At 36.5% G+C, this 25,625-nt stretch overlaps 3 protein-coding genes across 15 annotated transcripts in view; 1 reads left to right on the forward strand and 2 right to left on the reverse strand.

Annotated features, from left to right (window-relative positions):
- Nucleotides 1-1,825: 1,825 nt before the first annotated feature.
- LOC100647071 (G-protein-signaling modulator 2) lies at nucleotides 1,826-7,117 on the reverse strand. 2 transcript variants are annotated; one of them, XM_048410404.1, is made up of 9 exons: nucleotides 6,737-7,117; nucleotides 5,795-6,160; nucleotides 5,583-5,725; nucleotides 5,273-5,512; nucleotides 4,726-5,197; nucleotides 4,422-4,639; nucleotides 4,203-4,347; nucleotides 3,890-4,127; nucleotides 1,826-3,006 (listed from the first exon to the last, which is right to left on the reverse strand). In XM_048410404.1, the coding sequence occupies exons 1-8, from the start codon at nucleotides 6,779-6,781 to the stop codon at nucleotides 3,924-3,926; spliced, it is 1,833 nt and encodes a 610-aa protein (XP_048266361.1). In that variant the 5' UTR covers nucleotides 6,782-7,117; the 3' UTR covers nucleotides 1,826-3,006; nucleotides 3,890-3,923. The 2 variants fall into 2 exon arrangements, with proteins under 2 accessions (XP_048266361.1, XP_003398929.1); XM_003398881.4 differs by having other exon boundaries at nucleotides 1,826-4,127.
- A 107-nt stretch (nucleotides 7,118-7,224) lies between these two features.
- Nucleotides 7,225-11,516, forward strand: LOC100646955 (A-kinase anchor protein 17A). 5 transcript variants are annotated; one of them, XM_048410399.1, is made up of 8 exons: nucleotides 7,225-7,824; nucleotides 7,904-8,096; nucleotides 8,458-9,086; nucleotides 9,180-9,328; nucleotides 9,404-9,611; nucleotides 9,684-9,875; nucleotides 9,960-10,092; nucleotides 10,164-11,516. In XM_048410399.1, exons 2-8 carry the CDS (start codon nucleotides 7,925-7,927, stop codon nucleotides 11,108-11,110), a joined length of 2,430 nt encoding a protein of 809 aa, XP_048266356.1. In that variant the 5' UTR covers nucleotides 7,225-7,824; nucleotides 7,904-7,924; the 3' UTR covers nucleotides 11,111-11,516. The 5 variants fall into 5 exon arrangements, with proteins under 5 accessions (XP_048266356.1, XP_048266357.1, XP_048266358.1 ...); XM_048410400.1 differs by lacking the exon at nucleotides 7,904-8,096 and having other exon boundaries at nucleotides 7,226-7,824; XM_048410401.1 differs by lacking the exon at nucleotides 7,225-7,824 and having other exon boundaries at nucleotides 7,955-8,096; nucleotides 8,417-9,086.
- A 186-nt stretch (nucleotides 11,517-11,702) lies between these two features.
- LOC100646717 (small conductance calcium-activated potassium channel protein) overlaps nucleotides 11,703-25,625 on the reverse strand; it is a 245,250-nt gene continuing 231,327 nt past the window's right edge. For all 8 annotated transcript variants that reach the window (XM_048410394.1, XM_048410393.1, XM_012313643.3 and 5 more), the window contains one exon: nucleotides 11,703-24,826. In XM_048410394.1, the coding sequence (XP_048266351.1) occupies nucleotides 24,242-24,826 (585 nt within the window). In that variant the 3' untranslated portion in view covers nucleotides 11,703-24,241. The remainder of the gene's footprint in view (nucleotides 24,827-25,625) is intronic.

Raw genomic sequence — 25,625 nt, forward strand, 5'->3', positions numbered from 1 at the left:
ATACCATAGGTGCATAAATTAAATAGTTTAGTCATTACATCACCTGTTAAACACGTGACAGGATGGAAATCTACGATCTCGTAATAGTCTGTCCAGGTCAAAGAGCACAATTTCAATAGGGCCTTTGAAAGAAGCATGGGCCATAATTCAAAATTATTAGTAGTTCGAGGTAAAAGTGGTACTTCCTCTTCATTCACTGGTATCATATCATCCACGAGAATCCGGCGCCAAGCTCCCAAGAAATATAATCTTACGACGTATTTGCCTTCGACGTAATACAAATTTTTCAAAAATCTTTATACACAGGAATAAAGTTTCTTCACGAAGGAAAAATATAATTTTCATACAGTGGGGTACTAAATCCTAAGAAATTAAAAAAACCCGTCGAAACGCACAAAGTATCGAATTCGCGAAATCTAAGAAATTAGGTTTCAAGAAATCTCTAAGCCTATCGAAATATAATATATAATAAGAGATCTCTAGATCTTCTTTAGTCAGACTCAGGATATACGCATTAATGAACATCACGCGTTAGAAATACACGAATGAAGCCAACAAGCTGTCTCGTTAATGACGATAAAATGGTAATAGTAGACGCTGGAGTGCTCTAATTTATTTGGAGAGGTAAGGAACGAGCAACATTCACGTCGCGGATAATTTGCGTCTGATGTAAAAAGATGAAATAAAAAAATGGATGATTAATAAAATGTTGGGAGGATACCGTTTGGATTTATAACAGGCCGATGTAGTATACCCTTGCCGGCCTTGTTCATCGAATACACATTCATCCAGCCCTGCCAAGATTGGTATCGACCATTCCAAATAAAGTTGCTGCTCTCGCTACTTATTTCCAATCCATCTCGACCGCAGTACTGGAGATTTATTAGCGCGGAAATGAACCACCGTGCGAACTGAAAGTCGTCCCTTCATTGAACCACGTTCAATTGCGAGCAGGTCGCTTCTTGATCGGTGTGTACGCTCCGATCAATTGTGACGCGATCTCGAACAATCGTGGATCGCTTTGCGACTCTTTCTGAATGGACACTTTACTTTTTAATCAGTAATTTTTTCTTTTCTGCTGTTTAATATTTCTGTGATATGAGGAGAAGTCGCTCAGAAACCAAGCTGATCAATCCGATAAATTAAAATACATTATTTTTGGAAATATTTTAGCATGCATCCAATTTAAACCGCAAATAGGGATGAAAATGATAATACTTTGAAAGATTTTGTTAGAAAGTGCGGACATATCTGAATTAATATAGATTACCTGACTGTGTAATAAGTGTTTGTTATTCGTGATATAGTCCGGACTCTTTGAATTAGCGACAAATACTGTCAGTTGTCCCTAAATTCAAGTTATACAATTGTAAATAAGTTAAGTAAAGTTGATTTTTTAGACAATCAAATGAATAGAAATTAATTTTTTAAGGGAGCATACATACATTTAGATTGTCTAAATTCTTTGCTCTTATCCACTTGTGAGGTACTAAAGATGGGGGTAATTGAACGAGCTGTGTGTCGAAAAACAAACCATCCGGTCCATCTAGAATCAATATAAAATTGCAATGAACAAAATTATGAAAGAACAATTTTTCTTATTAATTACTTTTGGGATGAGCCCAATTTTCCTTGTTTAACGTTGCATCGGACCATTCTGGCCACAACGTTGAATCATCTATGGAAGAAGCTTCAAATACAGATTCTGAAGGCTTTTTGGACATTACAGACATATTTGAAACATCTTTCTTTTAGTAAAAGACGATCGTCCTTATGTGAAAAATAAAAATGTTCATTGAGAACAAACAATAATTAGATATTAAAATTTGTGGAAAAAGTATATATATATATTTATTGAATCTCTATATTATACATAACTATATGAGGGTGAGATGTAAATCTACGTCAAAAACAGACTCCATAAAAAAATAGTACAATTTAAAGAAACTATATTATCTCATTAGTACCTAGTCCGCTATGACGCCATCGCGAACCTTAAGAAACTAAATGTATTAAAGATATTGAATGTACTACAAACGTAACATCTGCAAAAAAATAGTATTACTGATCTTTCGTTATTATATAAACTCAATAATGAATCAATAGTTACTTTGATTCTTTCAATGACAGTTATGAACGATGAGCTTGTACGTTTACACCATTAGAACGAATTCTTCTTTTTTTTCTTTTTTTGTTCTTTAACTCACTTTTCGTTTCAAGTTCATATAGTTACACAATTTTCTTAACAACAAGAAAAATAATACTATAATTCATACATACAGGAATTACAATTAGTTCTCGTCCTTCCTTTTACATGACACTAATAACTTTTTTCTCCAACAATACTCGAACATAGTTTTATAGTCGCTTGACCAGGCTCGGCTTAATTTTATATTCGCTTCCATAGTTAAGTTTAGATTTTAGTACACATGTATAATAAGTAGGCATGAAACGGTTTAGCCTCAAAGTACACATACACGCATAGTAGGTCGATAGAATTACATAAACTTATTAAGGCATTGTTCCAATCTCCTTCTTGTTTTCTCTTTTAGATCCTTCAAGCGTTTTATTTCTAATAATCTTCCTACCGCATATCCAGAAACAAACAACGCGTAGGATTTACATTAGGTTATTTATCGGTAAGATATCTTTAAAGGTTATAAATATAATATGGAATATTTAATGGAATGTTCAATACGTTCCTCTTTTAATAACTGTATTATCCAAGTATTTGTCTTTTCAAAGTTCTTAGAACACAACGAGATCAGGATGATACAGTGGATTGTATCAAATTGTAAGTTTGAGAATCCTTATAAATTGAATTCTCCTATGCATAATTAAGTCTGTTTGAAGGTTCTAAGATGGAATATCCATATAGAGTTTTGTAGTTAGGTACTATTGGAATTAAAGATGATCATCTTTCCACAGTCGATCCAGTCTATCCACAGATACACCATTAACACTCCATCTACTTGGAATGTGCAGAGTATAGATGAAAGACGGAAGCTGGTTACAACATCATATAATTAATAGAAGTGGTAACATTGGTTATAAATTATTATAATTATACGTGTTACAAACTTCGATTAATTCACATGCATTTATCAATATATAATAGGGAAAACAGTGAATACAGAAAAATAGACAAACAACGAAGACCAACAATTTCTTCTATCTTTTTTATACTATATATTCAGATTCCAACAGATCAATTCTTTTTGGCACCAATTTTATCACGTAGTACCCCGCAATTCACGAAAATAATCGATATCTAATTATACAATACTGAATATGGAAAAAATAATGCCAGGATTGATAAATCTTCATCGTTCCGTGCTCATGACTAACATTTTAAGTTCTTTGAAGAAATGTTTGCATGACTCAAACACTCAACCTGGCAGTGTTTATAATGTTATCAATTTAATTTTTTTATCGTGAATTATTTAGTCACTTTCTACTCGCAGCTAAAAAAACAAATACTCTTGTATCTCAAAAATATTAATACGAAGTTATTTTCTATTTAATGTCGTGCAACATTTCCTGATTGGTTACACGAACAACATAGGTTCGTATATACAGAATTTGGCACCATACTATGGATACTCAAGCAGTTAAAAAAAGTCGTTTTCAGCTTAGTAAAATCAGTATGCTATGATCGTAACAATACGGTATCGTTACGTTACGTTCTACGTATAAAGTGAAGAACCAATGTCAGTGGACGGTATAATAGTACCTTGCAGTTTCCTAAAGTCTGAATCATACTTGTACAATGATTTCATAGGCTATGAGCGGAATCCATAAATTAAGCATTGATTGTTTCATAAATCATAAAAGAAGACAACGAGAAATTGTGTGGAACGAATCGTAGAATTTCAAGCAGGTTCATTACCATAAGATTTCCCACAATTATATATATTAATGCTTTAACAGGTTTTGCCAGGACCAGAGGCTCTTTGATCTTCCATTCGTCCGGCCTGAAGTCTTTGTATTAAAGCGAAAAGATCCTCCTCAGGCACTGTCGACCCTGCTTGAGTAGTCCCATTAGATCTTTGGTTGTGTTCCTCTTCAGCATCGTGCACCGTTGATGCTGCTGGTAAAGGGCTCCGCTGATCTTCTAAACGCGAACCCTATATACGCAATTTATTTAACATTTGATATGGTGAGTTTAATAGAAAAAAAGTACATGAGTGTGTGATACGTACCTGGCACCTAACCAACATTTCGATAAAAGAATCGTCGGAATCTTGATTACTGTTTAGGCCAGGTAAGTAAGGCAGCGTCACTCGTTGCTCATCCATTCTTTTACTTTGCATTCCAGCAATCAGTTCTAGTAAATCTTCTCCATCCCTGAAAATAAAATTAATGTATTTTAATATATATTATTAGTAAATAAAATAATGATTTTTGCAAAAGACACGTACTTATCTTCCGACTCGCACACCTCAGGTGTTATCGTTCTAAACTTCGGATTGCGATTTATATTCAATGCACAACGTTGATCGTCCATTCTACCAGATTGAAAACGAGATAGAAGATCAAAGAAACTATCTTCTTCTTTTTGAGTAAGTTGTGGTGTCGTGTTATTACTTTTATCTATTTGAGATTCAGCTTGTTCTTTTAGTTTTGCGTCCGGTGTGAGCTAAATAAAAATTATAATTTCGTTAGAAATCTCCAACTCAATACTGTAATATTGTAAAATAAAATTACATTAAATAATCAAATTACCTTAATGAGATCGAGATTATCCATGCTTTGTCGTCTAAGTCTATATCTACATGGTGAAGATATATTAACATTTGAGCCAGTATTGGTCGATAGTTTTTGTGCGATATTTTCTTTATTATTCTCTTGCTGCCCTTTTTCCAAACCCAGAATCTTTTGTAAATCATCGACATTCATTTGTGCAGTAGCTTGTCCCATTGGATCTTCCAATTCTTTGGAAATGGTTAGATGTAGATTGGCATAGTGTAGTGCTTTTTCATGGTTACCCATTGCAGCATATGCATTTCCCAAAGACCAGCAGGCACGGCCTTCACCTACACGATCTTTAAGCTGTTGTGCTATTTCAAGGTGCCACAAATGGTATTCTATTGCAGTTGGATAATCTCGCAATAGAGTATACGTATTTCCTAGAGAATAGCATGCCTGCGCTTCTACTTCTCTATCTCCTAACTCTTGTGCAAGGACTAGAGTCCTCCTAGAGTAGAGTAATTAATGTTTATCTACATATTGATTTATTGATTTGAAGAAAAAATGTAATCTATATACATACTTATAATGTTGTGCAGCTTTCTCAAATTCACCAAGAAATATATGTGAATTTCCGAGATTACTGTTTGCCCTCCTCTCAGCAGCTTTATCACCGAATTCTCTGGCAATTTTTAATCTTTCATTGTGATAATAAATTGCTTGTTGAAAATCGCCAAGAAGATAAAATGTATTTCCTAAATTTCCACAAGCTCTACCTTGAGCAGCAGAATCTTCCAATTCCTTCATCAATTCTAAGTTTTCTCTATAAAAGGAATTTATATGATTTATGTATATAAGTCTATATCCCAGCTTAAGAGCTTCAATTTTCTTACTCATAATAGTGTACAGCTTGTTGTAAACATTGTCTGACATCCTCAGAAAATTCCCCAGGATCTTGATGACCTACTCTACCCGCCTGTTTACCTTTAGCATGATAGACATTCCCCAAATTGTATAACGCTCTTCCTTCGCTTAGCTATGTAAGAAATTATTGTTTTTAATAACTACTAGGAACCAAATATGACTTTTTTGATCATATACACACCTTGTCTCCAATTTCTCTTGAAATTTCTAAGTGTCTTTTGCAACAAATCATAGCCTCATCAAACTTTCCCATGACTTTCAATGTATTTCCCAAGTTTCCACTAGACTTTGCTTCTCCTAATTTGTCTCCCATGTTACGTGCTAGTGTCAAATCCAATTTATGATATTGCATTGCTTTCACATAGTCTCCAAGGTAAAAATAAGCATTTCCTAATTGGCTGTAAATTGCACTTAAGATCCTTAAGTCATCTGTACCAGCTTGAATTGCAGCTTGAAAGAATGCTACCCCAGATTTACAATCTCCAGCCTTACACAGACGTTCACCCTCAAGCGCCAATTCAAGGCACATATTCCACCTTTCACTATTCTGTCAAATGTAAAAAATTTCATCCATCATATACTTGTTTATCATTCCTCCAATTTGTGTTTTCATTACTTCAAATATATTAGAAACATATGTCAATTTAGCAGGAAGGATAATAACGTAATTTCTAATGCATAATCACAATGTGAAAAAAGAAAAATAGAAAAGAAGGGAAAGAATATTGGAATGATCATGGGAGTGGCTGATCATGCAATTGCAATAAATTCATTAGAGATAGAGTATTTATACTGAAAGCTTAAATTTATTCTTATTAGTTATTGAAGACGGATAATAAATTCATGGAATGTTTACATAATCGTAAAGATAATTAATTAATTAATTGATAGGTATTTATGACAACTTGAGTAAGTACTTATACATAATATCCACCACTTCTTTATTTTTGGCGTGATATATTTTTTGTTATTTGTAGAAAGCTTCAAGAAATTATATGCTGCTAATAAATAGTAAAAAGTGAAACGAATAAAAGCGAATTAATTGTGCATAGTAACGCGATGATAGACCAGTATGAGTCACACGAGTCATGTAAAAGCGTATTAATTAGTATGGTTCACTTACTTGCCCTTCTGATGTTAAATTTTCCGCACTCGCGCTCAGAGACATTGTGCTCCCTTTCGTTTTCGTTCTCCCCTCGTAAATTAACAATCGATCCTTGAAGTTCCACGACCGTAAATAACAGCGAGTCTTACGTACGCGGTAGGCGATTATTCGGGTTACGACGGTAATTCGACGTGCACAATTTCTCACGCATCGTGCTATTGCTGTTTTTGGTACTGCGATTTTATTATTTCTTTGCAGTAATCACATTCGCGTGCTTCTCGCGAGTAAAAGGCACATCACTTTTCCCTCCAATCCCGTAACCACTCGCTGCAGTTTCCAAATGCAACTGACCGAAAATTGAGCGTCCAAACAAATGGCGCTGGATGTATGTCCCTGGTACAACGTCCAATCGCGTTCCATTTGGTGACAAAACAAAATTCTCTAAAATGCAACACATGGTATCAGAGATACTCACACCTATAGTTCTAGTTGTTTCACAGTACATTACGGTGCTGCACCATGCGGCCAAGTGCTGAGTTTAATTGACATTAGTATGTACAAGAACCTATAAAATTAGGGATCTGCACTCTTTAGTTGGAGCTTAGCATATATAGTTTGTTGACTCGGCTACATACAACTGAAGTACTATGCAATTGAATTTGCTGCTCTAAAATTTAACCTATTATCATATAAGATATCCACGCTAGAGGGCACTACAGGCCTACATGAATTTACACACATGCACCGATTTTGGACTCGACCGCAAATGTGTAATCGCACACGATGTGTTTCGTGTGTACATCTTTTCGTTCATGCTACTCATCTTTGGTATTCTGAAGTTCTCTTCGTATTTACAGTGTTCGATCGGTAGAGTTTGACAGAACATGGAGTTCATATATAATTCTGTTTTTGTTGAATGATGTTTAAGTCGGTAAACGGAGAAGTAAATCTGTGAGAAGTGAGTCGAGTCGCGCGGTGAACGGAACGATATTAAACGGTGAAGTGAAGGAGGAGAATCTTTTTGAGTCTGAGGAAGATTTATTAATTTCGAATGGATACACAACCTCTCTACTGAATGGTTTTCATCTCACTGGGTTTACTTTGTCGTAAGATAGATATTTAACAATAATTGTAGCTTTTCCCCTTGTATTCCGTAACTTCATATCGCGTTCTTCTACTGTATAGAAAGTATTCATTATATTAATAATGAGCGATGGTAAGAAAGTAGGTGAAAATTCCAGTACTGAGGTTGTTAACCAATTTCGAAGCTGTAGGGATCTTAGTGATATCGTGCCTCTGTATACGCAACGCGCGCTTTACTTAAAACCAGTCGCAAAGATAAATGTTTCTGTTAATCTTCCTCAACTAAAAGTAGCAGGTAAAACGGTCTTGAATGATATGTATTTTATCTTCATCTGCATTTTTACTTACTGAGAAAGATCACATTTACATTTTTGTTTAAACTTATGTTTGTCATTTCTTATTACTGAGAACTTTATCAAATGACTTTTTATTCACATGTCAATCACTATTTATGTTATTAGAAACATATTGGTGCATATTTTAATTATGATTCTTGTAAGTTTACAAAATGAATTTAATAAATGCGCCGATTAACTATGTTGAAATTTTGTGACAGGAAACAACTTTAATGTTTCAAATTCTATGTATATTTATAATTATATGTAATATTTTTAGCATAGTAGGTTTTTACAGAAAATTAACTGCGATATAAATAGGAAAGACAATATCAACATGGGAAGTAATGGAGAAGATTCGTGCCCTTATATTACCGGACGAGTTTGCATCTCTGAAAGTAGCCAAGAGTACACTGGAATTTATCAGATTGGAAGGAGATTTGCAAGACAGATGCAGACTACAGCGTGTGCTTGCAAGATTGGATTCCCAGCGTTTGAACTTGTCTGGATTCCCCAATGTGCTAAAAGTCCGTGCAGCAGAAACAAAGGATGATTTTCCAACGAGACATAGTTGGAATTCTTATTTCAGAGATGCTAAGCATATGAATGAACTAAAACCTGGAGAAAGGCCTGATACTATACACATAACAGGTTTGCCTGTTAAATGGTTCACTGAAGATGGTGCAACTATGCCTAGTGAATCCTTGATCAATAAGATCTTCAAGAAATGGGGAGTACTTAGAAGAATAGATGTACCTGCTGCTGATCCTTATAGGTCTAGAATGCGTCTTGGCACAAATATAAATAAGTTTAGTTATGAAGATGGCATATTTTTTGATGCATATATTCAATATATTGAATATATGGATTTTGTTAGAGCTATGGATGCATTACGTGGTATGAAACTTCTTAAAAAAGAAGAAGAAAAAGCATTTACAGCCTCTATTAAGGTACGTTTGCAATGTAGGCATACATACATCAGTTGTATCAACTGTAATAATAAAATTAAAATAGTTGATTTTTATATTTTTTATTTCATATAGATTACTTTTGATAAAACAAAACACATGAGCGATAGTTCTGTTGCACATAGAGAATTTGAAAGAAAACGTCTTATAGCCCAGGATACATTAGCAGCAGAACGACTTCGTAGGAAAGAAGAAGCTGAAGAAAAACGTCGAGAAGAACTAAAGTAATTAGTAGTAATATTTATAGTAACGACTGTATATAAAACACCATGTAACATTTCGTACATTATCTCTTCTAGGAAGAAAGAAGAAGCTGATGCAATAGCTAAAGAAAATAGACGGAAAAAAAGAGAGGAGAAACGAAAACGTAAAGCTATAACTATATTTCGAAAGAAGGAAGAGGATAAAGTGTCTATGAAGATTGCCAGAGAAGGTCAAAAATTAATAAAAGCACAAAGGCAACTTGAAAGCATTCGTTTGTTAGATGAATTATTTGATAGAATAAAGGTAAAATTCTGTGAAATTTTCATTATATCTTGGTAAGACTAAAATTGACTAAAATTAATTTTCCATATTAAGATAAAAGTAGAAAACAATGAGATTAAAATAGACGAATTCTCAAACGATACAAAAAGGGAAGACAAGAGAAGTAATAAAGTGGATGGTACTATTGAAATATTGAGTTCAGAAGAAGATTCTAAGGATGAAAAGAAAGATAAGAAAGTAAAAAAATCAAAGAAGAAAAAATCTAAGAAAGAAAAAAAGAAAAAAGTAATAAATGTATTTTTTATATTTCTATCGTTTTCTTCTTTTCTCGTTTTTAATTTTTATATTGAGCAATCTAATCTTTTTCAGAAGAAACGAAAGAAGGGTAGTAAGGATTCCGAAAATTCTGCAAGTCTAAGCGAAGAATCAGGCGCGGAAGAGCAAACAAAAAAATTAAAAAGTGTTCTGAATCAAAATGTTACATATCCATCATCGTCAACAGGTAAACACGAATAATAACAATAATCAATACGTGTCACCAAAAATACTAATTAATTGTATTTTTTCTTTCAGCACCGTCGACTTTAGAACCTCTTTCTTATCCCACCCTCTATCCACGTTTCCCACAACCGTGGTATTATGATGCGCCTCTGCCTGTGATTTACCCCAGTTTACCCAGAGGTATATCCAGAGGTGGTCGTTTTCCACGAGGACGGGGTAGAGGATTTTCATGGCGTAATGCTGGAAATCCTCACACGTTGCATACATTTAATCCTCATCTGTATAACGAACAGTACTACAAATACTTTGCTCATTTAGTAGGGCAGGACTATCATCCTTTCGACTACAGAAGCTCACGGTCACGTAGTCGTAAAAGATCGTTCAGCAGATCTAGATCGAGATCAAGATCAATATCGAGATCGAGGTCTAGATCGAGGTCTAGATCGAGGTCAAAGTCACGGTCGAGATCAAAGTCACGGTCGAGGTCAAGATCGAGGTCTCGCTCGAAATCGAGATCTAAATCACGCGGCAAATCGAGGTCGAAATCACGTTCAAGATCGAAATTGAGGTCTGGATCGAGATCTCGTAGTAGAAGACAAAGCAGAAGTAGATCCCGTTCGAAAAGACGACGAGGAAGATCAAGATCAAGATCGAAATCCAGCAATAGAATGAGATCTCGATCGCGACGATCGAGATCTAAGAAGAAATCTCGTTCGAAGAGTCACTCTAATTCTCGAAACAACAGCAAACATCCTTATAGGCGCAGACGAGAAAGATCAGTATCGAAGGTGAAAATCACAAGAGCTAAATCTCGTAGTACGTCGCCTAAAAGAAGATCGCGTAGTAGTACCTGGTCCATGCCTAAATCTCCTGGCAGAAGAAGCTGTTCTTGGTCAAAAGGGGCAGAAGCTGTGAGCAATAAAACGGACACTGTTCAATCGACAAATAGAATGGAGCAAGAAACTGCAAATAAACAAGCGCCACAAACCTTTCATTTGGAGAATATAACTTCCGATTGACAGGAATCGAAGACCATTCTTCCACATTGTGTCTTCGACGCTCCCGCGTAAGAAAAGCGTATAGCTAACTCTTTGTACAAAATCTGTAAGAAATCCGTGAGTGCGTAATTCTAATTGTGTATATTCGAGTTTGTAGTATTTCTTTGATAAAAGAAGATATATATTTTTATTCATGTGCTAGCTCTTCCTAGTTTTAAAGGATTCCATATGTATAGCAATATATACGAGAGACGATATTTAAGTGCATCACTTATACATGTACGTGAAAAGTATTGTTAACGTTCTAATCCTATGGATGTTTGAATTTTGAATGTGTATTGTACATATATTATGAATGATATAATCGACAAAGATTGCTAAAATACGCATTTTTATCTCAAGATTAAAAATAAACTTGTGACATCGACGTATTAAATATCTGTTGAACCATCCCAAGTGTGGTAGTACATTGATGTCTATTTTGGTAAATTGTTTATTGATCCAAATATATGTGCATTTTGAAATAGTCTTCATTGTTACGTAAACCAGACTTCATCTCTTTAGTTTCTTTTCGGAAAAGATACAGGATGCATCAAAGTAAAAGACATTGAGATTCGACTTGCAAATTTTATTTGTTTTTCGGCATGAAAATGCATTGGTTCATAAACATTGTTAGTCATTATACTCCTATCCTTTCGTAAAGGATCGAAGATCGTTTTTTCTTTTTTTTCTTAGCAGCGTTCTTCGGAGATACACGCTACGATTAGAGATTTATCGACTGGTGCTTCGCTTGATATTAATTAATTCGCCTATGATTAACAAAGATCATCGAAATTCATCGGTTTTATTTTCTTTCATTCTTTAACTTATTAGTGCCGTGATTAGCACCGCACGTGCGTATCCGCTCGACATATCGCTTTCTCAAAACACGGTTTTTGTTCATTTCTTCATCTTTTTCTCTTTAAAAATATGTGCTACATTTTTTGTTTGTTTGTCTTCTCATCGCTATATTTAATTATATAATAATATGTATGTATATATATAATACATATATATATATACACCTCGCATCGCCACTCGTATGTTTCGGAATAACAACACCGGTTTGTTCTATTTTTCCTTCTTAGTTTTACAATCGATGCTCGACAATGATATTCAATCTCACGAAAGATTCTTCATCATTCGCTTGAATATCGTTCACTTTACAAGCGTGTTTTGCCTTGTCTCTTTCCTTTCTTCACTCATTCAACGTTATTGGCATTACTCTTTTTACACTGGTTTCTCATTTTTTCCGCTTTTTTTTTTTCTTGTTTTCTTAAATCGTCTACCGCTACGGTATCTTCGGAATTGATTAGATATTGACTACTTTCAAGATTCGTTGCGTGGGAATTGTTTTTTTCTTTTTTAAATTTATTCGTTGCACGACGATAACGTTCGTTCACTCTCGCGTTAACAAGATTCACGATCACATCGCAAATTTCCTTCGGTTAGATAAAATTATAAATTCCTTCTTCCTACCTTTATTCTTGCTCACGATTCCCTTTGTAAAACGAACGCTATCATCCGTGTTCATTGGATCGGTGATCAGGGAAACGAGCTTGCTAGAATTGTACATGAAGTGATAAGTGTACAATACATTTAACAATTAATAGAATAATAATCGAGTCATATAAAAATAAAAACAGTGAACAGTAATAAATCGAATGAGTATCCAATTTCGCAGTCCAATCATAAAATTGCAAGGTAAATCTTTTTTACTTAAATATTATCACATAAATACATTTACCATTAATCACTGCAAAATTGAATTAAAATGTTTCGATTCTACTGAACAAAATTCTACAGGATTCTGATTAGCCCTCGAATTACCGATCCAATATTTATCGAAATTAACTTCGCGTCATCGTACGCTTCACGCCTATGGAATACAGAGGTACCATATTTTTTTGTTCAATCATGGTTCCATTCAACACGGTGTTTACATTCTATATGTGAATCGTCCATTTTCCAATGGTAAAGCTTCTAAAGTTTACTCACGATCAATCATGGTACTAGGTACAAAGAATCCTATGAAACACAATAGGGCAATTGAACGTGGAAAAAACAAAGTTCGAAACGAAAGCCTAGATTTCTGTTCAACGTACAGGTGGTGCGGTTGTTTGTTTAATTTTTAATCGACTCTCATTCACTCGATAAACTCGATATTATAATTATATTTGGCTAAAAATTCACTGGCCCTTTCAAGTATCGTCGCTAATTTATTTTCTCTTCTAAAAAGTTTCTATCTAGTTTCACTTTTTATTCTCCTGCCGATTGTTCGCTTTTTTTCGTTTTTTCTTTTTTACAATCGATAGTTCAAGTAACAACGGTATTTTGTGAACGGTTTTCGATAGAAAATTAGCAAGAAATATAGATTTCTCTCAATTCCTCTAAATTCAGTGGATACACCGAACGTTTGGGAAATGAACGACCCAAAGATTTACAATTTTTTCGCAGTTGAGCAAGCATCATGTGCTTTTTCATCGCCAACAATCGTTCAGCAATGTACAAGTGCTAACGTGGCACCCTGTGGGTTACTCGTTCGTAATCTAGACCTCTTTCGATGGGCTGTCACACTGAAAGGACACACAGAAGATGCAGCCTGTTCACGATAGGAGTTCTACTTTCAAAAGCTCCTCCTCACTCATGAGACCGGAAACCGTAAAAGCGATGTACGATATCTCTTCACGTGCTATCGAACATGAAAAGGATGATCGAGGAAGATTGGATGAACAAATTCTTATTTGTGCCATGAAAAATTTCGTATATAAATTTGTCTATTCTTAAGTTGAATTTTTTTTTTTTTTAATAAATTACAGTGTTTTTATGCTTTTTACAATATCTGTAAAAAAGAGAAAAGAATGTTAAAGTATCATTATTTTAGTTCCTCTAAATAGTTGTTGGAGTTTTATAAAATTCTTTCCAAAGTACGTGAAAAACTTTGCAGGTTTTTATTCGATATCATATCGTGAAATTTGTACGCGTTGCAGCTACATACACTATTCCACGATTAGTTTACTAGCAAGTAGAATCTTATAAAGTAGCTTTATGTGTTTGCCATCTGATTGAATTTGCAACTGTCGCCAGAAACTGAGACCCTTTCGACGATTTGTTTCAGCAATTTCCATGTTCCATGCAGGTTGTCTGCGAACAAAACTCCCTGGACTTACGTAATCAATTGCAATGTCAACAGCACTCGCGATGGATTTATGTAGATGAAAGTAATCGAATCGTATCGTGAACAAAAATGTTGTACGCTGACTAGTCGTTATTAAATCATCGATCCAGCTGTTGTGGAGCGAAGTTACTTTAGATGTTTCTGAAGACGTCAATAACGAGATACGCCAAAGAATATTCTAAATTATGCAATATGGTTCGATAAATTGTACGTAGCAAGCGAAACTTCCTGGCAATACTAATATTATTTTCTTGGAGAAAAGTAGAAAGTTTCTAAATATGTTAAACTTTGTTCACTTCGCTTTGTATTATATTCTTTCTATTAACAATTTTTCAACTTTATTTTATTTGATATCTTTATAATGCAAAACGACTAGGAAAGCCACGATGACTCTTCCATTGTTTTTATTTTACGTTAAAAACGAGAATAAGTAAAGAAATATTCAATAAAGTCACAGATGATAGAATGAAATGACTGAAATTGTTTACAAGTGACGAAGTTATTGTGAAGCTAGTTCATAAAATCGATTCGTTGTAAGCAATTGAGCGATAGTATAAACCTCTTTCAATGCACCATTCGTTCAACGCACCATCTATTAATAATGTTCATTTGTTAGAGCTTAACGATGATCAACGTTGATCGTTTAGACTAAATAAAACTACTTCCATACGACTCATTTATCAATCATGACGAGACAAGCACTGAATTTTCAGTAGTATGAGTCAACCATGTATCAGGCACAGATGCAACCAGACTGAATTCATTCGTATAAAGACCCGACGACACGATGATTATATGATAAATGAGCGCGATGACGTGTTAAGAATGATAATAACAATTTCGAGAAATAACAACAAGCGATTCTACCTTGCTTCATCTTGTGTGTCTCCTGTCAATGATAAATAGTAAGAAAAATGGAGAAATTGGGAGATAGAGAGAGCTCATTAAAAAAGACTGTTTCCCCTTAACTCGTGGTCGCTAAATCACCCTATATAGATTAATAGATAGTACATTACTTAGTAATTTTTTGGTCATTTTACGTAACAGTTAGACGGCGACAGCCCGCTAGTTAATTATTGGTAAAGATCTTAATAAAGTATTTGAGAGTTAAAACCGTTTAAACACTACCGTTATTCATCATAATAATCATAATAATCCGTAATAATCATAGTAATGATCCGTAATAATAATAACAATAATAAATGACCAATATGTAGTAATAACGTGGTAATTTTTGTATAAATCGCTCGGAGAAGTCGGTTTTCTCCGATGTTCTTTTCGATATTTTTTCGCCATCCATCGTTTTCCTCTTTTTCCCCGTTTTCTTTCTTTTCGTTACTTTTTTCATTCATCTTTCGTACGAATCATCATCGATTAACCGCGCCCGAAGACGATCAATCGCAACCGTTCGCCATTTTAAGGCGATCGTCCGCGTTATTTTACTCTCTTTCGCGTGTTAAATATCTTTTACGTCTTACTACCCCTCTACGATCCTATACAAGTTTTTTTAAAAACTTCTTTCTTCGTTTTTCTCCTCTTACTTCTTCAAGTATCGCATAGTCGCTTTGTCAGCCCGTCGATCCAAAAATTCGCTAATTAATCGCAACAGGAAGGAAGAAAGTATACGAGGATCAACGTGGAAACAACGTGTCTCTGTTCAACTACGTTTATGTACAAAGATAATCCGATTTAGCCTACGTTTCAGTTACGCTCGTCCGTTCGTTCGTTTATTCTACTTTCGTTCACAGCGCGATTCGCGTGTTTCATCTAGTTTCTGGTGTTCGTGTGTGCGTTTTTTCTTTGCTCATTGCAACATAATCTTCTGTTATATTTTCCTTCTTTCTCATTCTACCTTCTTTTTTTCGAATTACGACGCATTCTCATGACTGACAGCACTGACGACCGGTGGCACGAACGATTCATGGAATGAAGGCGGCAGTTACGCGGTCCCCGTGCATATTACGTAGCACGTCGCTTTCATGCTTCTCGAGAAACACAAGAACGCGCTTCATTGTGCCGCTGTGTAACACGGTGCGCAGCGTTTTAAACTTGACACAATCGCATGTTCCGTAACACGCATAGAGATATGAAAACAGAGTGCATGAGCGAGCTGAGAAAGCGATGTAGGAGCAGAAAGAGAACGCTGCATGAGGGTCTCTTGTATCCTTATCTAATAACGTATGCACATTCGTACAGTAAACATGTAAGTTATAATACCGATCAACGTGTGGCGTCATTATGCATGCCTGATTAGATGAGGACAAAAGATGCTTTTATGCAGCGTTCTTGTTCTTTTTCCATATCGCATCCACTTAGACATGAATCGGATACTTTATCTTTATATCTTGATGGTAATACAGAAAACGAAGCGCTACGTCGATCGATTCGAATAACACAAACGTTTACATACCTTGGAAAGTTCGTTCATTCATATCCAACGAATTTGAAAATTTCCTCTTGAATTCTAAAATTTTGACAGAGTAGATCTACATTCATACGAATAAACATTGAAATTGAAATTGGAGCTTAACGTAAAAGAATTAGATTTTTCTTCTTTAGATAATCTTCTGCGAAGAGGAGTCTACAAAATTTTATTTCGATATCGTTCGGTGCAAGAGATTAGGTACAATTGTTTTTTTTTTTTTTTTTAAAGAAGATATTCTATATTAGATATAAATAATTATTTAATATATAGAAATATCTAATATTTATAACATTGTGTTTTGTGGGACTAGCGTTTGTATTATTCTCACTATCGACGACCATAAATTTAGACCTCGAACGAATTAACATCAACATAGTACACCGCCGTGCGTCGCGCAACAAGGGGAGACCACCCTTATTTTCGACAGCAGGGTGTTCGACCACGCTTTGCGCCCAGTATTCTCGAGCTCATCGAACGTACAAAATACATATGTACACATGTAAAGTACAACATTTAAACATTCACGAAACACTCGACGGGCGCAAAAGTATGGCGATCATAAGTGCGTGTATGTCGGAACTTGTGCCCCTGAACACAAAAGCGTCCTCCATTGTCTCCTTAAACATACGTATATAAACTCTGCTTGAAACAAAGGCCATAATACATGTTTCGATATATATATATATATACACTATATACTATAATATCGTGTATATTACATAATATAGTATACACATATGTACAGGTATAAACATACAAATCAATCTCGGCATATCTGCGACGGGGTAGGAGCTTTGTCTTTTGAAAATATTTCTGTTATTCTGACCAATACGATCAAATAGTCGTTAATTACTCTATATAATTAATTATAATATATAATTAATTAGTTACTCTGTAATTAACCTTAATAAAAAGTATATTTGGTAGTGATTAAAAATTTGTTCGTTTAGAGCGAAACAAAGACTAGATTCTTTTAACCTTTGCGTACTTATTTGATAGAGTCGTTGGAAATATTTATGTCAGCATTGTTCAAAATAACGAGAATATTTCGAGTGGACAAAGGCGCTTCGTCCCATATGCACACGCGATATAATTATTTGTGTGTATGAACGTGTGAGGAAGAGTTATTAATGAAACAATTTCACTCGGGCAATATATATATATATATATATAGATCGCCGGTTAAGGTCCTTTTCACGGGTTATCACATTGAGTCGATCCCCCCTTTCCCTCCATTTCCGTCCATTTTTCTGTGAAAACAAACCTTTCCTGTGAAGATATGTTTACATGCTTCTGGCAAGAAATTCATTTCCATAATTTTCCTTTCGTCTTCCTCTCTGTTCTCCTTTTATTAACCTTCTGCTAACTCGACGATGTTATTATTTCGGAAGTTAGGTCGATTTTTAGAGTATTTTCTCGTTGAAATAAAATCGTGGAAGGGTTCTGTAATCGATATTCACTGTTTTATTCGTCGATAAAGGGCGCAACTTATTTTTCGAAAGGATATCAACGTCTGCAATGTGAACGAAGCAACAAGTAGCTTATTTCCCTCTCTTGTATTTCAGTTATTCTGTTATCAGCTGTCTCTTAAAAAACGATCGTTGCCACTGTTTAACTTTGCATTTAAAGAATACCGTTTCTTTCAAAACGATCCAGCCATAAATCTTTCCATTGATGTTTCTCACCTTCATCAGCGGAAATCTCTCGCGGAATCTTCAACTTATCTCGATCGTTGACCGGAAACGACAAGTTCCCTTGATCCTAGCTGCTCGCTGTCTACGTGGGAGACTAGTTTACGATTCAAAGCAACGATGTTACGCTCGTCAGTCTAATTTTATTCGTCGATAATCTTGTTTTTGGTTATCAGCGAACGACGCAGCCTGGAACACTCGAAAATTCTCAACGTCGTACAAACGATTGGCGTGTACGTTTTGGTCGAACGTTAAAATTCTAATCACATCCGTGCTTCGTAAAACCGCGATATAAATCGCTATAATTAAGCATGCGTTGACTTTCTTAACAGTTCCAATTTTCATTCCCCTTTTTTCTCTTTTTGTATGAAGCCGCCTCGATCGTGTCCCTCATGACCAATGCGCCGCTTCGTCGATCACATCGACGATCATTCAGCTACACGAGAGCCCGTAATTTATACATTATAATACTTATAGAATCAATCTCCTATCGCCTAATGAATCAATATTGAGACTGCACGTTACGTGTGTGTTTTTTTATTTTACTTTTTTTTTATTATTTTGTTAACTTGGCGTGGTCTTCCTGGCACTATAATGCACTTTTAAGAAATCTATATAAAAATATCGTGTGGAGTTGTCGTGTCCAGTACGTTGAGCCGCGACAGAGAAGTATATATAGAGAGAGAGACAGAGAGACAGAGAGAGAGAGAGAGAGGGAGGGGGAGAGCGGAATTAGGAGAAAGGGAGACATATGGAGGTAGGAGACAGATAGAGGGGTATACTTTTATAATGGATAACAGAGAATTGGCTAAGAAGAGAGAATCGTAGGAGTTAGAGAGACAGAGAGAGATTGAATGGAGGCAGCCAGAGAAGAGGATAGAAGATAGAAGGGGAATGAGAACGTTTTGTGACAATTGTGTCTTTTTTTTCTTTGGTCCCGTTTCGCGTTTCGTAGTGGCCGCGAAACAACGCTTTCGAAATGAAACAATGACGGACAAGACAAACCAGGTCCCAACATTTATCGCGGGAATGAACGCTCGACTATTTCTGAGGGCAGAGAATAAGCCTTCTTTTCTTCCATCGTTGATTAAGGAACTAGCTTTTGTTCTTTCACGAGTGTATATATGTGTGTGAATGAATATGTGCGCGTTTTTTTCTTCAACTTGAAGTAACTGTCTAGAGAGCTACGTGACCCTTTTCCCTTTCATCCAATCGATCCGCTCTTTGCATCTCTTCTTCGTCGTTTCCTTCTCCTTCGAGACTTTCCATCCCGTCTGCCCCCAAAAATCTCGATCTTCGCAGTTCCTCGAATTTTTCCCTGCGTGTTGATCGTACAATCTTATCGTTACTATCTTCTTTCCTTTCGCTCTCTCACCTCGTTTTTCTCCACTTTATCCTCGCTACGTGTATAACGTCGTCGCTGTATGTTCGTTTCACTGAGGTCTGAACAACATCGGGATTGATCACGTCAGATAGAACGAATCTCTGCACGTTGAATGCATGGACAACTTAACAACGCGTCAGTACTGCGCCGAAAATTAATAATATATTACGAAACAATCCATCGAATATCATAATATGTTATCAATAATAGGTATCTGTTTCTCTCTGTATGTATATTATTCGTGTATTCGTTCATTGTATAACGATGTCCTCGTATGTTATATTGTTTTTCATGTATGTGTGTCCGTGTGCGTGCGTATGTGTATAATATATATGTATATATATATGTGTATGTATATAACATGTATATATACGTGATCGCGTCGAAGAAATTAATCGTCGCGTCGCGTGACACGATTACTTCCGTCGACGCAGCTCGTTAACGTACTCTCGTTTTCCCTTCCCCCGATCACGTAGTTAACGTCAACGTTTAGTATCAATTAAAGTAATTAACTTGAATTGCCAGCGGCAACGTAACGCGTCCGGTACGTTTCCGTATCGAGAGATATCGGTGTGATCGCATTCGCAGACTTGCCCGGCAACGATCGAACGTCACGCGACCGGAACCTCGGCCACCCTCGACGGATTAACCGCGATAAGGTCGACCGACCCGTGGCCGCGTTAACTTCCGCTCAGAACCGGCAACAGTTTTCACGGTCGCACACAATGCATACACGGCGAGGAAGGGCGTCTGTCTTTCCGGACTGACTGAAATCCTCACTCAAACAGGAAGTGGTAATTTAATCGAATATCCTGGCTGTGTAAAGGATTGTGTGTTATACGTGATGGCGGATTTTTATGGAATTCATACCGTTATGAATACGACTAAAGAAATGGAAACTAAGTAAAGAATTCTCATTCGCCTTTCGAAATGAACGAAATTTCACCCGATACGAATTTCGTATTAATATTGCATATGATAATAACAATTGCATTTGTTTGACTTTATTCATCTCTGAAATAAAAAGAAACGTATGTACTCTTTTGATTAAAACGTTAGTATGATGTTCTCGGAAACGGAAGCTTTTTTTGTGGATAAGATACGATAGAACTTCGTTTACGTGAAGTCCATTTATTTAAACGAACTGTTATCGATTGAATGTTTTGTAAATGTAAACTTCTATTCGAACGAAGAATCATAAATAACAGGGAGAACCAGAGGATTTCTTTGTGTATATGAATTGCTTGTCAAATAGGTTCATATAAAGTTCTGCTATTTATGAGGGTGTAGTGAGGTTTTATGGGGTATGTTACAACTTCCTGTTTTATGTGTCGTTTCACGCAGTCTCGTAGATTTCGTTCGCGAATTGATTACATTCTATTTGTCTAGTCCTATTTCGTTCAATTAAACTTATCTCTGGCGGCGGTTTCATGTGAGTGCACGGATTGGTCCAGTTAAAATTGCACCATCTTATAAATATTTATTTTTTAAATATTGTTAAGAAAAGAATACAGTTCGCAGGAGATCCTTCAACTTGTTATTAAAAGTTCTACGTTTTACGATATAATTTCAAAATCATCTTAAAACTTTGCAGAAAAGGAATTTACTTACGTAATTTAAAATCTGGACACAATCTTAAAAAGACGTTTAAATCGTACAAAATAATTTCATGAGAAATTTCAATATGTATAAACACGTGATTCAGAGTCGATTATACTTTTAACATTTCTAATTAGTCGCCATGATTTTATCGTCTTCTTCGTGGAAATATTTCTGCCTTAACGAGAAATATGCTAACATCATTTCCTTCATCAGAGAAGAATTAACGGAACACTTTTTGGATACTTCGAAGTATCTCGCGACTTCGAATTTCTGAACACATCTGAAAGCAGTTTCTTTCACACGAACGTCCAAATGTCCAAAAGATTCGGATACACGAAAGAAATTGTCAAGGTGTAGGAAGATAGGTCAAGGTAAATCTCAGGTTACATTTTCTTTTTTTAACGCGCCAATAAATTTATTACAATGTTCTATCGCGAGAAATAAACTCGTTCTTCTGAAAATATACTGTTTGCCCTTGTGAATCGGTGTAATAATCCCTTTGAGACGATTAAACAAGTTACACGGTGCATCCCCTTTGAACTGCAGCATTTTCGTCGGTAACAATTTTCGATAAAATCAATATTTACGATGGACCATCGTGCACACACGCGTAGACCAGCGTGCGTAGACCGTTTATAAAAAAAATTTCCCCCTTCGGTGGAAACGTAGCCTTTGTACCCATGCGCCATGTACATACACTTTGTATACACTAACAATATAATATCCTATGTAACCTACGGACGTTAAAGCGGATAAGATCACTTTGCGTTCTCCTTCCATCAGCTTCGGACATTTGCTTCGTGGCTTCTTCGGTGGCCCTTCAAGCTCGTCCAGCGTGATTCGACACGGAAGTGCGTTGATAATATACTTTGTCCTCGATTAACCACCGCTCACTCGATTGACTCGATTTTCTTTCCCTCTGTTCGTGTTCGGTTGTCTTTTGGAAGGTATATTACGGAGGTACAATCACGAGATGGTATAATTTACTCATTATCGATAACATAAAATTAGGAAGAGGTGAAAATATCGGAGGGGGTAAATGGCCAATCGTAACAAAATTTTAGTTTGTTCTTTTCTTCTTTAAATAAATCGGTTTGTTACAAATTTTTTAGATATTTCTTTCAAGTTGTTTCTCTCGAAAGATATAACACAATTTCGAAGTTTGGTATTTGTGTATATAAGCTATGATTCACGCAAGATACGTCACCACGTGATTGTACTTAATAAGCTTTCGACGTAACGTTAATCACAGCTCGGAGAAGAATTCTACGTTTTCCATTTTCCTCGTCCATTGACAGAAAACGTAAGGATCAGCTCGCAAAGAGGAGAAGATAGTCAGACAAGTAGTGTATGTCAGGCGTTTCATTATTTCGAATCGAAACGACTAAGAAACTGTTATTTGGAAACCTATTTACGCATGTATCGTTTAAAATATTCGTAAAATACTGTACGCTATCTTTTCACCTTCTTGCACGCGATCTTAAGTGAAACAAAAATTCGCGTAAACGAACACAATGTCGTATATATTCCCTTCCTTAAAACGATATATATATTTCCCTAGTAAACGAGTTTGAAACTTTTCTTTCTAACATGTGACGTTCGCTGTGCGCTCGTCCAGCTTAAGAGCCACCCTTGTCCTCATCGAGGGGAGACGTTCTCCACGCACATTACACGTAAAACGTTAAACACACCTTGTGCCTGTCCACGTCCCTTTTTCTTCTTCTTTCTCTTTCTCCTCTTTCCCTTCTTCTTTTTTTATTCACGAGGTATACAGAGATAAGATGGAGTTCGTGTGTGTCGAATATATATTTAAACATTAAGAAAAAAGTTTTCAGGCACGCAAATTGGGCAGGGGAGCAGCTCGCAGCAATTGGAAGTAGACGCTCGCGTCCGTGAGTCCCTCCCTTTCATCCACGCACGCCTCTTTGGATCTCCACCACGAAACTTTCGATCGATTTTCCCTCTTGTTATACACATATGTTGTGTGTTGTATGTTCGCCTACGTGCACGGTTTTCTTCTCTAGTATCTCTTTTTTTTTGGTATCATTTGACGTAAGAAAACACAGTCAATCGGGAAGAGGATTGGACCCGTCGTTGATGCTACTGCAAGACTTTCGTTTTATCTGCGGCTATAAAAGTAGGCGAGTCGGTTTATTCAGCGATGGTCTCGAAGTTTCGTTATTTGGCTCGTTAGAAATATCGAATTCGATACTGTCTTTGTGTATCGATTCGATTCGTAATTAAAAGAAATGGATGAATTAGCTACGACGGATGCAGATACTGAGACGTCCAAGTATATCTGAAATCAATTCCTTCAGGTAGTTTGCAAAGGAGTAGAGCACTTATTTAGGTTGCCCACAGGATTTCTTCGCATCGATATACTTCTGAATTCTCAATCACAAAACTTAATTTGAAGAAAGGAATATCTTAAACATAACGTTCGCTATACGCAAACCGATTTGGTAATTGCCTACCAATTAATAAATTAAATACATTACACTCTAGACAACATTTATACACATAATATCGACACGATCGATATCGCCTCACGGCCAAACCGATGTTAAACTTTCATCAATCAAACACGACCCTACCACTATTCGTGAGGCTCGCGGACACTGGTCAACGAATTCACAGTACACTCGAAGATGGGCCTGAAGAAGCTTCCCATCCTCGAAAGAGTTTAGCAAACAGACAGAACAGACGTAGATTTACAGACTAGAGAATCGGTCCGCAGGGAAAGGACTCAATGATACGCGAGCGTCGTTCAGGACATCGAATCATACGTTCATGTCCTATTTTAATACGAGTGCTGCGGCTGCAAAGACGAGACTCAGCTGTGTGGAGACGTATCGGACCCCTGACTGTTGCCCAGTCCTCCCATTCCAGATTGCGAGGCGAACCTGGTAGCCGACTGCGAGGTCGTGGTCGTGGCCACCGTGGAATGTGCCAGACTGTGATGCCTTCCAGTTTCAGGCACCAGGTGAGGCGTACGACTGGAAACTGGCGGTAGGATCGAATTGGCCGGCCAAGGGTGAAGGGACGTGGTGCTAGGCGCGCTTGGGACGCTCCTGGAGTGTGGCAGCGAGTTTGACAGATTGGCCAGAGGATGATGAGCGGACACGGAGACGCCCATTGATAAGCTATTTCCGGTTGGGATACCGCTACCACCGCCTCCAGTCGACGCCATCGCGACTGCGGTATCCGGGTGAAGGAAGTTTCGCCTCTGCTCTATACGCTCGGCATGCTGAGCCAAGCATCTGGTCAACTCCTCTGGCAGCAGATCCAGCTGGGACTGCAGACTGCTCAGTTTCTCTTCTAGGGCGACCAACTGGTCCGTCACGTTCACCAGACGTTCTTCAAGTCCGTCCTGACGCGTGCTCATGTGTGACACGATCTCGTACACTGTGTTCTGCGTCTATTTTGGAAATCGTTAAATGGAGTTAGTCTGGATTTATCATATATGAACTTCTCGGAAGCCAAATCGATCAATTCCATCTTTTGCAAGTTTGTTAATTTTGTGTCACTTTTCTTTATTTTTCCATTTATGGAGATAATCAATCTGGCTTCTGTACAGCTCATACGAGGACGATTCATTTGTTAAAATTTAATCCTTAAAAACTATTGTCAAGAAAGACCATGTTATCATGCTATTATGGGTGAAATTTCACGCCAGTACAACATCCCTTCTCATTTAAAGAATCGATAAACTTAAGTTACTGGCCTTAAATTGTAATTAGTATAAACGCAACAATATAAGTAGCGAATGCTTAATTTCCTGGGACAATTCTGCTTTTCTATCCAACATACTGCTGCTTCGAAAGCGTCTTGAAACCATGAAACATGTCTTAGACGTGAAATAATTTAGAAATATAATTATACGCAAACTTTGATCCAGAAATAAGATATTGGCTCTTCAGTTCAACGACCTCGAGCAATCACAATCATAGCCATCGACCATAGTGGATCAGCAGTGGTACAATGAGAGTCGCGGCGTGTCGAACAATTGAAAACTTTCATGAATGGAGATTAACGAACAACAGACTCGAACGGACAGCGTTGTTACGAGTTACCGGGAGACAATATTTTTTTCATCACGTTGGAGAGTATAGGTCGCCAAACGAAGAGCTTGTTCACAGACACAGAAGCTCTGATCGATCAACGCGATACGATTCATCGTCATAGCGATGACCAAGAAAATTTAATTGGATTCCATG

This window comes from Bombus terrestris, chromosome 11, assembly GCF_910591885.1.
Source record: "Bombus terrestris chromosome 11, iyBomTerr1.2, whole genome shotgun sequence".
NCBI classification, from domain to species: domain Eukaryota; kingdom Metazoa; phylum Arthropoda; class Insecta; order Hymenoptera; family Apidae; genus Bombus; species Bombus terrestris.